This window comes from Vipera berus, assembly GCF_964194415.1.
Source record: "Vipera berus genome assembly, chromosome: 6".
Taxonomy (NCBI): domain Eukaryota; kingdom Metazoa; phylum Chordata; class Lepidosauria; order Squamata; family Viperidae; genus Vipera; species Vipera berus.
Genome location: NC_138208.1, coordinates 55,499,927 through 55,512,741, shown reverse-complemented (window position 1 = coordinate 55,512,741; position 12,815 = coordinate 55,499,927). Strand labels below are relative to the sequence as shown.

At 44.4% G+C, this 12,815-nt stretch overlaps 1 protein-coding gene across 1 annotated transcript in view; it reads left to right on the top strand.

The window, feature by feature from the left end:
- The first annotated feature begins 182 nt into the window (after positions 1 to 182).
- Positions 183 to 12,815, top strand: part of LTA4H (leukotriene A4 hydrolase) — a 33,847-nt gene continuing 21,214 nt past the window's right edge. The window contains exons 1-4 of the mRNA XM_081331713.1: positions 183 to 406; positions 1,702 to 1,832; positions 5,644 to 5,764; positions 7,032 to 7,100. Of these exons, the coding sequence (XP_081187839.1) occupies positions 254 to 406; positions 1,702 to 1,832; positions 5,644 to 5,764; positions 7,032 to 7,100 (474 nt within the window). The 5' untranslated portion in view covers positions 183 to 253. The remainder of the gene's footprint in view (positions 407 to 1,701; positions 1,833 to 5,643; positions 5,765 to 7,031; positions 7,101 to 12,815) is intronic.

Genomic DNA, 12,815 nt, shown 5'->3' with positions numbered 1-12,815 from the left:
CGCACTTGTAAGAGGTTAATAGGTTATTTGATCAATATCCAGAAACTATTTGACTGTTGTGCATCATGGGAGTAGCAGTCTATTTCCCAACGTTGCGTGAGCTCTGGGCCTCGTAAAGAACTATAACTCCCAGAGTCCTCCTTGAGACCACCCACAATGAGGTGGGACCCTCAGCCCACAAGGCGGTCCTACGACTTTCATAAATAGCGAGCGTCGCCCTAAGCCGCCCAGTGCGTACTTGTGTCTTGGAGCCATGGTTGAGGTAGACCCGAGTTCCTTCGCTGCTCCTGATGCCTGTCGCACTCACCATCTCTACCTGCGCTGCCGCGTTGACTTCGAGAGCCGATCGCTACGGGGCACCGCGGCCCTCACCGTGCGGTCGGAACAGGACAACCCGAATTCCCTGGTAACGCCGGTCCTTCCGTGAGGGCGCTGGGGGCTCGAATTGGTGAGGGTGTGTGTGTGAAAGGTTCTTTCGCGCTTTGTTGGGCTTCAGCACTCAGAATTCCCGGGAATTCGGAGTTCTAAAGTGAAACAAAAGGAAGGGAAATAAAGGACGACCCCCCCCCCCATTCCCTCCTGCTTAATTCTCTTCTTGATATGCCGGGAAGCGGTCTTGAGTGATCGCTGATAAGAGATTTTGCTCCTTAAGTAAGCATGCCTTGGAGTGATTGGGTGGTGTAGGGTGTTCTTTGGCTTCTATTTTAAGCAATTGAATTAAAATGATGTTCCTTACATGGGGGGACGTGGTGTCACTGCTACTTATTGTGTAAACGTAAAGAAGTCCTTCGATCATGTGTAGTAAAAGAGGGTTGTGGAGGAGAGAGGATGACCACGCATGGTGGCTCACACACCATGCCATTAAAGGATAATATAAAAAAAAATGAATGTTGTGAATGTGCTGAGCTAGCACTAATAAAATTTTAGGTCTTCTGGCATTTTATCTCCCTGATAGCAGATGTTGTGCTTGCAAAAGCATAATCCTTCCAGGACTTTCTGCTAGGTCAAAGTATAGTTCTTAATGGAGAAATGGGGTGTGTGATCCTCCTCCTCCTCCTGTGCAGAATAGCCTTATTCTCTGTGGAGAATTGGGTGGGTCTTTTTCTAAGCTGAAAACACAATTCCTCTCCATTTTTCTTGGAACAGACTGACAGTTTCTGAGAGAAACATGGCACAAAACCGTAGGAAATGCAAAAATACAGACACATTTGCATACAGAGACATTTACTCATGTTGCTAGATTCTATATAAAATGCTGACTTTTCTTCCAAAATGTGACTTGACCCACAAAAATGTTTGGTATTTTGGCCAAAACAGAGTTTCCAAAAAATAATAATGGTTGTATTGTGAAATTATGTTCCTCTTTGCAATTTTTCTTACATTAAAATTTTTGAAATTTCACTAATTAAATGTTTTATTCTCTTTTTATATAAAAAAGGAAAAAATGGGCCAGAGAGGAGGAAAGGTTATGCAGCCTTATAACAAAGGCTTATACCAGTCTTAAGACTTGAGCTGACCTAACATTGCATATATCTGGTTGTTTTTTTTAAAAAATCAAGAAATATACAGTAATGAAATATTTTGAACTATCTTCTGTGCTAAAATAAATACTTTAGTAATAATACTTTAATAAGTAAAAAAGTATCTTTTCATTTTTGTTAGAACATTTATTTGTTATGGTAACTCAGATTTATTTAACAGGTTTTGGACACCAAAGACTTAACAATACAGAAAGTGGTTGTTAACAATCAAGTGGCTCAATTTGTTCTCGGACAACAACACAGCTTCAAAGGAGCACCACTTGAAATCACATTTCCTTTCCACTTGAGGAAGTATGCAGTTTTAATCTTCATAATAAAGTTATCTTGCTAATAGCTTGGTCTTAGGACTTGGGTCATTATATATGATGCTGCCCTTGCTGAATAAATGATTATACTGGTATAATACTTCAGTATTATAACTGCTGAGAGCCAGTTTGGTCTTGTGGTTAAAGTACCAGGTTAGAAACCAGGAGAATGTGAGCTCTAATCATGTCTTAAGCATAAAAACTGGCTGGGTGACTTTGAACCAGTCATACATTCTCAGCCCAACCAACCTCCCAGCATGGTTGCTGTGGGGAAAATAGGAAGAGGGTGTATTACATATGTTTGCTGCCTTGAGTTATTTATAAAAATAATAAAGGTGGGGTGAAAATGAGTAAAATAATTACTACTGTAAATATTATTGTGAAGATTTTATGTTATCTTTATTTATTTATTTATTTAGTTTTCTATACCGCCCTATTCCCGAAGGACTCAGGGCGGTTTACAGGGCAATATTTAAAAGACAATATAAATTAAGATAAAAATAGAATTAAAAAGAATTAAATTAATAATAGCCCAACAATAAAACAATGTTAAAATTTAAAACTAAAACCCCCCTCAGTCCAGGCCGGATAAATCAAAAAGCCAGTTTTATAATTATTAAAATCTCCAAGACATTCTTGGCTTTCTATTCCACAATCTTCTCTCTTCGTTTTACAGTCTAGCACATGTTTCCAAAGACTCTACAGTACTTTTGATCTTTTATTAGGAGGAAATTTTTCTTCATTCAAAAAAAAAGCCTATTAGGGTAATCCTACAGTGAGATAGGCAGCTAATTTAACAAATAAATAAAAGCCAAGTTTCCAGAAATAAAGCTTAAAACATCTTTTGAAAAGTAGAGAAGGAAAAGACAAATCTATAAAGGTTTTTGAAAAGGAATTCACTTTATTTATTTATTTATTAAATTTTTATATTGCCCTTCTCCCGAAGGACTCAGGGCGGTGTACAGGGCAATAAATATAAAAAACGAAGTACAAAAGTTAAAAAACAAATATTATGCCCGAATATAAACAGTAATTAAAAACCATATTAAAACCCCAACCCTTAACCCATCAAACCAGGTCGGATTGCTTGAATAAATAAGTTTTTAGATCCCGCCGGAAGGAGCGAAGGTTGGGGGCCATCCGGAGCTCGACCGGCAAGCGGTTCCACAGGGTCTGGCGCGCCCACAGAGAACGCCCTCCCCCTAGGGGCCACCAATCGACATTCTTTGATCGGAGGTACCCTGAGGAGGCCCTCTCTGTGGGAGCGCACTGGACGGAGGGAAGTTGATGCTGGCCGCAGGTGTTGCCGTAGGTAATCCGGACCCATGCCATGTAGGGCTTTGTAAGTCATTACCAACACCTTGAATCTCACCCGGTGGGCAACCGGCAGCCAATGCAGCTCGTGGAGCAAAGGTGTAACATGGGAGTATCGGGAGACCCCCAACACAACTCGTGCGGCTGCATTCTGCACCAGTTGGAGCCTCCGAGTGGTCTTCAAGGGCAGCCCCATGTAGAGAGCATTACAGTAGTCCAGACAAGAGGTCACGAGCGCATGAGTGACTGTACGCAAGGCATCCCGGTCCAGATAGGGCCGCAACTGGCGCACCAGGCGAACCTGGGCAAAGGCCCCCCTAGTCACAGCTCCAATATGCTCTTCTAAAGAGAGCTGTGAGTCTAGTAGGACCCCCAAGTTGCGCGCCCTATCTACGGGGGGTAATAGCTCACCCCCCATGGCAAGAGATGGAATAATCTGAATTTCCCGGGATGCCGGCACGAACAGTCACTCAGTCTTGTCAGGGTTGAGCCGAAGCCTGTTCCTCCCCATCCAGACCCGGACCGCCTCCAGGCAACGGGACATCACGTCGAGGGCATCACTGGGGTGGTATACTGCATACTGATGATACCCAACTCCAAAACCACGAATGATCTCACCCAGCGGCTTCATATAGATGTTGAACAGGAGAGGCGAGAGGACCGATCCCTGAGGAACTCCACAAATGAGAGGCCTCAAGGTCGACCTCTGCCCCCCTGCCAACACCGACTGCGAACGTCCCAGAAGGTAGGAGGAGAACCACTGAAAAACTGTGCCTGCCACTCCCAACCCCCTGAGACGTCGCAGCAAGATGCCATGGTTGATGGTATCAAAAGCCGCTGAGAGGTCTAAAAGGACTAGGACAGAGGAGCAGCCCCTGTCCCGAGCCCGCCAGAGATCATTCACCAGCGCGACCAATGCCGTCTCCGTGCTGTACCCAGGCCTGAAGCCCGATTGGTACGGGTCTAGATAATCAGCTTCATCCAAGAACAAAGGGAGCTGCTGTGCCACCATGCTCTCAACAACCTTCGCCAGGAAGCGAAGGTTGGAGACCGGACGAAAGTTGTTTAATATTGCTTGGTCCAAGGCAGGCTTCTTGAGGAGGGGTCTCACCACCGCCTCCTTCAAGGTGGCGGGAAAACTACCCTCACTCAAAGAAGCAGTTATCACTGCCTGGAGCCAGCCTCGTGTCCCATCCTGGGCCGCATAAATCAGCCAGGAGGGACACGGGTCCAACAAACACGTGGTGGAGCTCAGCTTCCCCATGATCCTGTCCACGTCTTCAGGAGTCACAGGATCGAACTCCTCCCAGATAACATCGACAAGACTGCCCGTATCCTCATCGTCAGACTGCCCAGTCGGAGTCCAGACTGGTCCGGATCCGAGCGATTTTGTGCGACAGATATCGACTAAACTCCTCGGCACGACCCTGCAAGTGCTCTTCCCTCACCTCCTGATTAAGGAGGGAGCGAGTTACTCTAAACAGGGCGGCCGGGCGATTATCTGCGGACGCGATGAGGGTGGCAAAGTGGTTAGACCTTGCCACTTTAAAATTATAGACAGACTTAGAAGACTGCTTTCTGAAAACTGGGCTGGTTCCCTGCTTCTAAGAGAGAAAGCAATGGAGGAAAAAATCTCCCAAATCAGCAGCAGGGTGAATAATATCAGGAGGAATGCACTGCTGGACAAATTCATTTTCATAAGTTTCTCTTTCAGTTTTAAAGTCAGGGAAACTTGTTCTCTGAACACCACCCATTTGCTAATTATTCCTATTTCTCCTTGGTAATCCTGCTTCAGAAGAATAGGATGTCAAAAGTCTTCAACCTCACCCTCTAAAGAAATCTGGTACATCATCCCAGTATAAAGCTGTGCCACCAGAGAGATGGTGGTTCATGTCCAGAATCTTTTCATTATTGTTATAACATTTACTTGTTATGGTACCTCAGATTTATTTAACAGGTTTTGTACACCAAAGACATAACAATACAGAAAGTGCATTGCAGCTAATTAGAACATACTATAGAAAGACTTAATAGTCCTCGGAAACTTTCAATCTGGTGATTTCTGGAGCATGTTTTCTTCTTTAATCCAAAAAGTACTATGAATTTTAAAAATCAACATTGCAGGTGTACACTATAAGAATAATACATCAAGAGTAAGTTAAAGTCTAGCACATTATGCATTGTGGCTCTTTGCACATATATTCAGGTATAACAAAGTGTTCATATTCTCTTGTTTGTCAATAACCATTAAAATATTTTGGATATCGGTTCTGAGAATTTCTTGGGGATCTGATGATATAAGATTAAACTTGGTATTTGACAGGTTCATTTTGTTGTGCATATGGAGTTTACTTACACTATTGTTTTGTGGGTGGACCACTTAGGTCTTTCAACAGATATTCATGTTTGTTACAGTTGAGGTTTGAGGGATGGTTTAGAAAACTTAAACAATATTTCCAGTTTAAATATTTGAATATTTGCAGGGGCCAAGATGTGGTTGTGGAGATCTCTTTTGAAACTTCTCCAAGGTCTTCAGCACTCCAGTGGTTTACTCCCGAGCAGACATCAGGAAAAAGACATCCATTTCTTTTTAGTCAGTGCCAGGTGAGTACATTGCTTTAGCAATATGTCTCATAAGTAAATACTACTGATCTTACTGTGTGATAAGCCTAAGAATGCCTTATTTCTTAAAAGTTCATACAATATGTTATTAATGCATCCTAATATACAGTAGACGGGCAGGGTTGAGGGTGAAGGCATACTTCATTGTCCTACTTAGTTTAGTGGTTGGTTTAACATTCTTAGATGGATTCTATGGCTTTATATATGTTGTATTAAATTATAAATAATTTAAATAATAAATTTAATTTAAATTATAAATAATCCTGATTTGTATGCACATATATGCTGTACAACTTCAGATTGGACACTTCACAGCACTGTCATTTTGGAGACTTTGCATATAACTCAGGTACATACAAATGTTGACATGCATTTTTGTGACTTTACCCATGTGCCTGCCAAATTTCAGATTGCCTAAGAACATAAAGTTTAGAAAGGAGTCTACTGAATGAGATGCAATAAACTGTAGGTGTGTAATTGAGATGAGGACGTGAGCCTGAATGAATTGTGACTGGATATGATTATGCAAGAATTGGATACTGTGCTGGCATTGTATAGAATAAACACTTTACAGGTAGTCCTCAGGTTACAGAAGCAATTAGAACTGGATTTTTCATTGCTAAGCAATGCAGTGGTGAAGTGCAAAGTATGTGACCATAGCACTTAGCTGCAGCAGTTCCAGTAGTCCTTTTTTAATATGGATATGTTTTATATTGTTTTTAAATTAACAAAAATAAAGCAAAAGGAACAAAACACAATTATCAAAAAAGACAGAAAAAATAAGATATAAAGTATAATAAAGTTTCATATTGTTAGACCTATATATAGATGTTAATTATCTAATGCAAACATTCAAATATGTGTGTAAACTATGATACACTAATATGACTATCTTGCTTTTTTAACCTATAAACTTTGTAGTTCTGGCAGTTCTGGTTGCTGTCTGAATAAGCAAGGACTTTATGTTATTGTGACTTCCAATTTCCCAGTGGTTTCCCCATTGACCTTGCTTGTGGGAAGTCAGCAGGGAATTTTGTCAATTGTGATCATGTGACAGCAGGGATGCCATGACAGCTGGAACTCCCAAGGACTTGGTTTTAAATTCCATTCATTGGGCGCTATCATAACTTTGAACAGTCATTGAATGAATAGATGTAACCCAAGGACTACCTGCAGTATTAGCAATACCCTTAGTGGTTTGCTGCACTACCTATACAGAAACTAATATGTGCCCTTTTCTCTTCATTAGGCTACTCATTGCAGAGCTCTTCTCCCCTGCCAAGATACTCCCTCTGCAAAGTTCACATATTATGCGGAGGTAAGTAATAGTACTCTTCAGTGCTGAAAGGGTGCTTTGGGGAACAAGGGATTATGAAACAGTCTGTGGCTCTTTGAAGCATCCAGATCTTTTCCCTGGATCATGTGGCAGCAGCAGAGATCAACTGTTTGATCCTGGGTAAAGATGTGGCTTCATATTCCTGTATACGCTGAAGCATCTTTTTTTAAATTATTCCCCAAGACTTCATGTTGCAGAAATGCCTCTTTTGTACTAGGTTGGCTCAACAGAATTGTTATATAACATGTTTCAAAATTGCATAGATTCTGCCAGATGGACTTACAGTATTTGAGGAAATAAATAGTTAAACACTGAAAATATTCAAATGGTCCCTGTTAGTCTTGGCAGGTACCAAATTTTGACCTTCTGTTTGTAAAGTCTGGATAGTTACTTTGCTATACATTACTTATATGGTTGAGACCAGTGTTTCTCAATTTCGGCAACTTTAAGATCTTAAAGACCCATTTCACTTATGGTAAAATGCTGGCTGGTGAAATTTTGGGAGTTAAAGTCCACAGGTTTTAAAGATTCTGAGATAGAGAAAGACTGGTTTAGATCCAAGTTTGCTACGAGACAGTATTTTGATTTGAAGAATGAACAAATCAACCACAAACATAAAAAAAAGTTGTGGTAAGAGCTTAGAAAAGGAGAAGAGGAACTAAAAAGTGCTGTAAGTGCATTAAATGGCATAAAAACTCAAAAAAGATGTCATTAGCAGATAATTTGCAACGTATAGATGTTCTTATCAACTTATCCTGTTGATAATTTGTTTCCTGCATTGCAATTACATAAAGGATTACCTATATGAAAGTCTGTGATATGTTGGCCCTGCCCGTTATTGGAGTTAGAAATTGCCAGTGTTCTATAGTTTTAAAGAGCTAAGCTTTAAAGCAGTGAATATCGTTTTTCCCCCTTTATTACCAAAATTGCTTATCAGAAACTCCTGATTTAAATATCCCTATTATAATTAACTAATGGGTTCATGTGACATACTGAAAGAAAAACAGTTTTACTCAATTTGGGGTAATTTATTTTAAAAAAAGTGAGTTTTAAAGAAAAATAAACAGCATAATTAAATGCAGTATTGTTTGCATTTTGCATGAATGTTTTTGAGCATATGTGCTCAAGGATGAGTAGGGAATTTATACTGAATGGCCTAATATTAATAAAAGGGAACAAAAGAAGACAATTTCGTAGTTATTTGACAAGTAATAAAAGTTACACATAAAAATGTCAGTCAACAAATCATATCAACAAGACATCTCAAACGTCACTTAAATTCTTCAGCTCTCTTAACAGTTGAAAGCCCAATATTACACATTGCCCTGTTTGCTCCTTTTGATTAAACTTACATGTTATCATGTATTAACATTTGCCAGGCCCCAAGATTTAAAAGCCTCAAGGTTTAAAGATAGCAACTAGCACTTGAATAGCTCTAAGAAAAACATTGCAATCAGTGCATCCCTGGCAGGTATTATATAACGGCAGTACTGGGATTGGCCAGTAAGCACACAAATTGCTGAACTAAGTGAAGTTTCCAAGTGGTTTTCAAAGGCAAACCATGCAGAGCAAATTACAGTAATCTAATAAGGAGATAAAAGCCAGTTTGGTGTAGTGGTTATCAGTCTAGAAACTGGAAGACTGAGTTTTAGTCCTATTTTAGATATGATAGTTAGATGATAACTATCCTCAGAGTATCCTGTTCCGTATTTTGTCACATCTAGAGTACTAGCCAAAGCTGGTCAAAGGCTTCTCCTGGTTCTAGTCAAACAGGATCCCCAGACTTTGCCCCTGGGAATCATAAATTGTATAGTCCTAAAATTGACAGGTTTCTAAATTAATAGTCACTCTGCTTGCCTGAGGTGAATTTGAGTTTGAGTATGTTTTTCTGTATCCTGATCCAGCAGCCTTCATGCATAAGGACTTCTACTACATCTGCCTCTAGCTCAAGGGGAAGAGTACAACTGGGTATCATTAGCATATTGATGATAGTGCATCTCAAATTATAGATGACCTTTCTTAGCATATTCATGTAAATATTAAATGGTATAGGTGAAACAAGCCCTGGAGCATTCTATAACAGATGGATGAAGGACCCAAACTTCTCCCTGTACCACTGTTGTCTGAAACATGTTTCAAATAGAAAGCAGAAATACTGTTACATAATACCAACTCTCAGACCTTACAAGCAGTTCAGACAATACTGTGGTTAACATTGAAAGCCACTGAGAAATCCTGAAAGATGAGAATCATTGTGTTTCTTTCTCTGAATCCCTTCTCAGATCATCCACAAAGAATGTGAGCAAAATGGGTGATTCCTAAAATAGATTAGAATAGAATAGAATAGAATAGAATAGAATAGAATAGAATAGAATAGAATAGAATAGAATAGATTAGATTAGAGATAGATAGATAGATAGATAGATAGATAGATAGATAGATAGATAGATAGATAATCAATCCTGACAAAAGCCAAGTCTGAAACCAGACTGCTATACAGTAGGTACAGATAATCAGTTTCCTCCAGCACTCTCTGTAATTGCAATTCAACTGTTTTCTTGCCACATTTGCTACAGTGGCCATATTTCTACCCATTTGGCAAGACATTCCATCCCTAAATATAGATTTTAATGTATGAGATAACTTCTATATATGTCAAGCCTTTATTTGTACATGCTAAATGTATGGACAAATCCAGTAGGATTTGTCTACTGGAACAGCTCTTTTTATTTTTTGTAATGGTTACACTTAAAAAAATTTATTTGAATTAAAATTGTATACCGTATTTTCAGGCGTATAAGACGACTGGGCGTATAAGACGACCCCCCCAACCTTTGAGATGATTTTCAAGATTTTTCGTCTTATACGCCGAAAAATCAGCGAGCCCGGGAAGGCACGCCCTCCCCTCTCACTGTGGAGGAAGCAGGGCAGGCTGGCGTCTGGCGGGAGCCAGCAGGGTAGTCCTGCGCACGCGCACACTCCCCGGCTCCTAAGGAGTCCTCGGGGAGCCATGGCAGGCGCCTCACGCTCTTCCCTCTTGAGGCAGCATCGGCGGAACCATCCGGTGTCGGGTGGGAGCCGGCAGGGCAGTCCCGTAGGCTCCCACCCGACGCCGGACGGCTCCGCCAATGCTGCTTCAAGAGGGAAGAGCGTGAGGCGCCTGCCATGGCTCCCCGAGGACTCCTTAGGAGCCGTGCGCAGGACTGCCCTGCCGGCTCCCGCCAGACGCCAGCCTGCCCTGCTTCCTCCACAGTGAGAGGGGAGGGCGTGCCTTCCCGGGTTCGCTGACTTGCAGCCAAGCCGGAGCCGAAAGGGGCTTTTCCTTCCACCCACCCTTTGGAATAGACGCAAGAGCTCCCGGGGTCTGGCGTTTGCAAGGGGGAGGGGAAGGGGCTGAGAGGCTCTTGGGGGTGGGAAGGGAGAGTCACGTTGGAGGGGGGACTGGACTAAGGAGGCTTGAAGTTGCTTTGCAAGAACGGGGGCGCTCGATTGATTTATGTACTATTTTCCGGCGTATATGTTCTGAACCAGCCCTCTTCTCCCAACCCCTAATTAAGAGACGAGTCTGGAAAGCGTCCAAGGCTAAAAGGCTTCTGCCAAGGTTTAATTGCGCAGATAACAAAACACAAGAGCTTGTCTTCTCAAACGAAAAAGTTGCTTTCAGCAACTAGCCCCTCCCCAAACACTTCTTTTATAGAGAGCTCAGGGCGTGGTCTCCCTGTGCCTCCTCCCGAGGAGTCCCATAGTCTTTCTTTGTTTGTCCCTGCTCGTCTGCCTCCTACGTCGGGCGTCCTTGAACAGGGCCAGCTGTGGGTCATCATCCTCCGCACTCTCGGGCTCACACAGCTGAGAAGAGGTCCCCGGCTGAGGACTCTGCAAAGCCTCCAAATCATCATCAGCCGGTTCGTTTCCCTCCTCCCCCACATCTGAGTCCTCCGATACATCGGACCCGGCTGTCGGACCCACCGGCTGGCCCTGAGTCACAACACTATCCCGCACCGCAGGGCCCTTCCCTCGGGTCTGCCGATCCGGATGCGGTCGGGATGGGAACTGTTCGTGAAAAGCAGTCACCAACGCAGGGGCATGAACGGCGGTCGCGTCTTCCCATGTGAAGTCCTCCGGCCCGTACCCTTTCCACTCGATCAGGTACTGGAAGCGACCTTTCAGCCAGCGGGAATCCCTGATGCTGGCGACCTCGTACTCGGGGGTGCTGCCTCCATCACGAGTTCCTGATGGGGGAGGTTCCGCTTGGCGAAGTGGACAGGCCGGTTGTTCGGGGACCAACAAGGACCGATGGAAGACGGGGTGCACGCGCAGGGAACGTGGCAGAGTTAAACGATAGGCGACCGGGTTGATGACGGCCTCGACTGGGAACGGTCCAAGGTAACGGTGGTCCAGCTTCCTCGCCGGCCGAGTGGATGGTAGGTTCCTGGTGGACAGCCAGACCCGATCCCCCACCGATAGTGGAGGCGTATCCCTTCTCGACCGATCGGCGAACCTCTTGTAGTCGGCCTTGGCCTTCTCCAGCTGCCGTCGCACCAACCGATGGATCGCCTGTAACTCCGCCATGAATTCGTTCGCTGCCGGCTCCGGTGAGTCCACGGGAGAAAGAGGGAAGAACCTGGGGTGATAACCCACGTTGGCCAAGAACGGTGTCATCTGCGTGGAGGTGTGTTGCGAGTTATTAAAGGCAAACTCGGCTATGGCCAAATAGTCCACCCAGTTGTCCTGCTGCAGGTTAACATAGCAGCGCAGATACTGCTCTAAGATGCCGATGACCTTCTCGGTACCCCCGTCGGTCTGAGGATGATGCGCGGACGAGAGGCAAACCTTAATGTCCAACGCCCGCATCAACTCCTGCCAGAAGCGGGCTGTAAACTGGGCCCCCCTATCGGAGACGACCCTGTCGGGAAGGCCGTGCAGCCGGAACACCTGTTGGATGAACATGCGACTAGTGGCGCGAGCTGACGGTAAGCCGCGACAGGGGATGAAGTGCGCCATCTTGGTCAACATGTCCACCACCACAAACACTGTCGTGAAGCCGGAGGATGGGGGTAGATCCGTCAGAAAGTCCATGGACACAGCCCCCCAGGGTCTCTTGGGCGTTGGCAAAGGCTGCAGTAAACCAGGCGGGGCCCCTGTCGCTGACTTGGCCTGCCTGCATGGGACGCAGGAGGTGACATAAGACTGGACATCGTGTCGGACTCGGGGCCACCAGAAAGTACGGGAGACCAGGTTCAGAGTCTTGAACAGGCCAAAATGCCCCGCAGCCGGGTTATCATGACATTGGCTGAGGACGAGACCCCTGAGTGGCCCTCCTGGAACATAGAGCCGGTCACGATAATACAGGAGTCCATCCGTGACCGACCAAGGCGAATCTGGCCCCACCTCTTCCTTCCGCTGAGCCACCCACGCCTCCTGCTGCTGCGCCTCCCGGATCCGAGCCCGTATATCCACCGGCTCCCGTACCGCAGCAAAAGACTCGACGGGGATCACTGTCCTGGGCGGAAGCTTGTCTTCCACTCGGGTGTACTCGGGCTTCCTGGACAGAGCATCCGCTCTCTGGTTGTGCCCGCTTGGTATATACCGCACCCGAAAGTCAAACCTCGCAAAGAAGAGGGACCACCGGATCTGGCGTTGGTTCAAATTCCGAGCGGTCTGCAGACTTTCCAGATTCTTGTGGTCCGTCCGGACCTC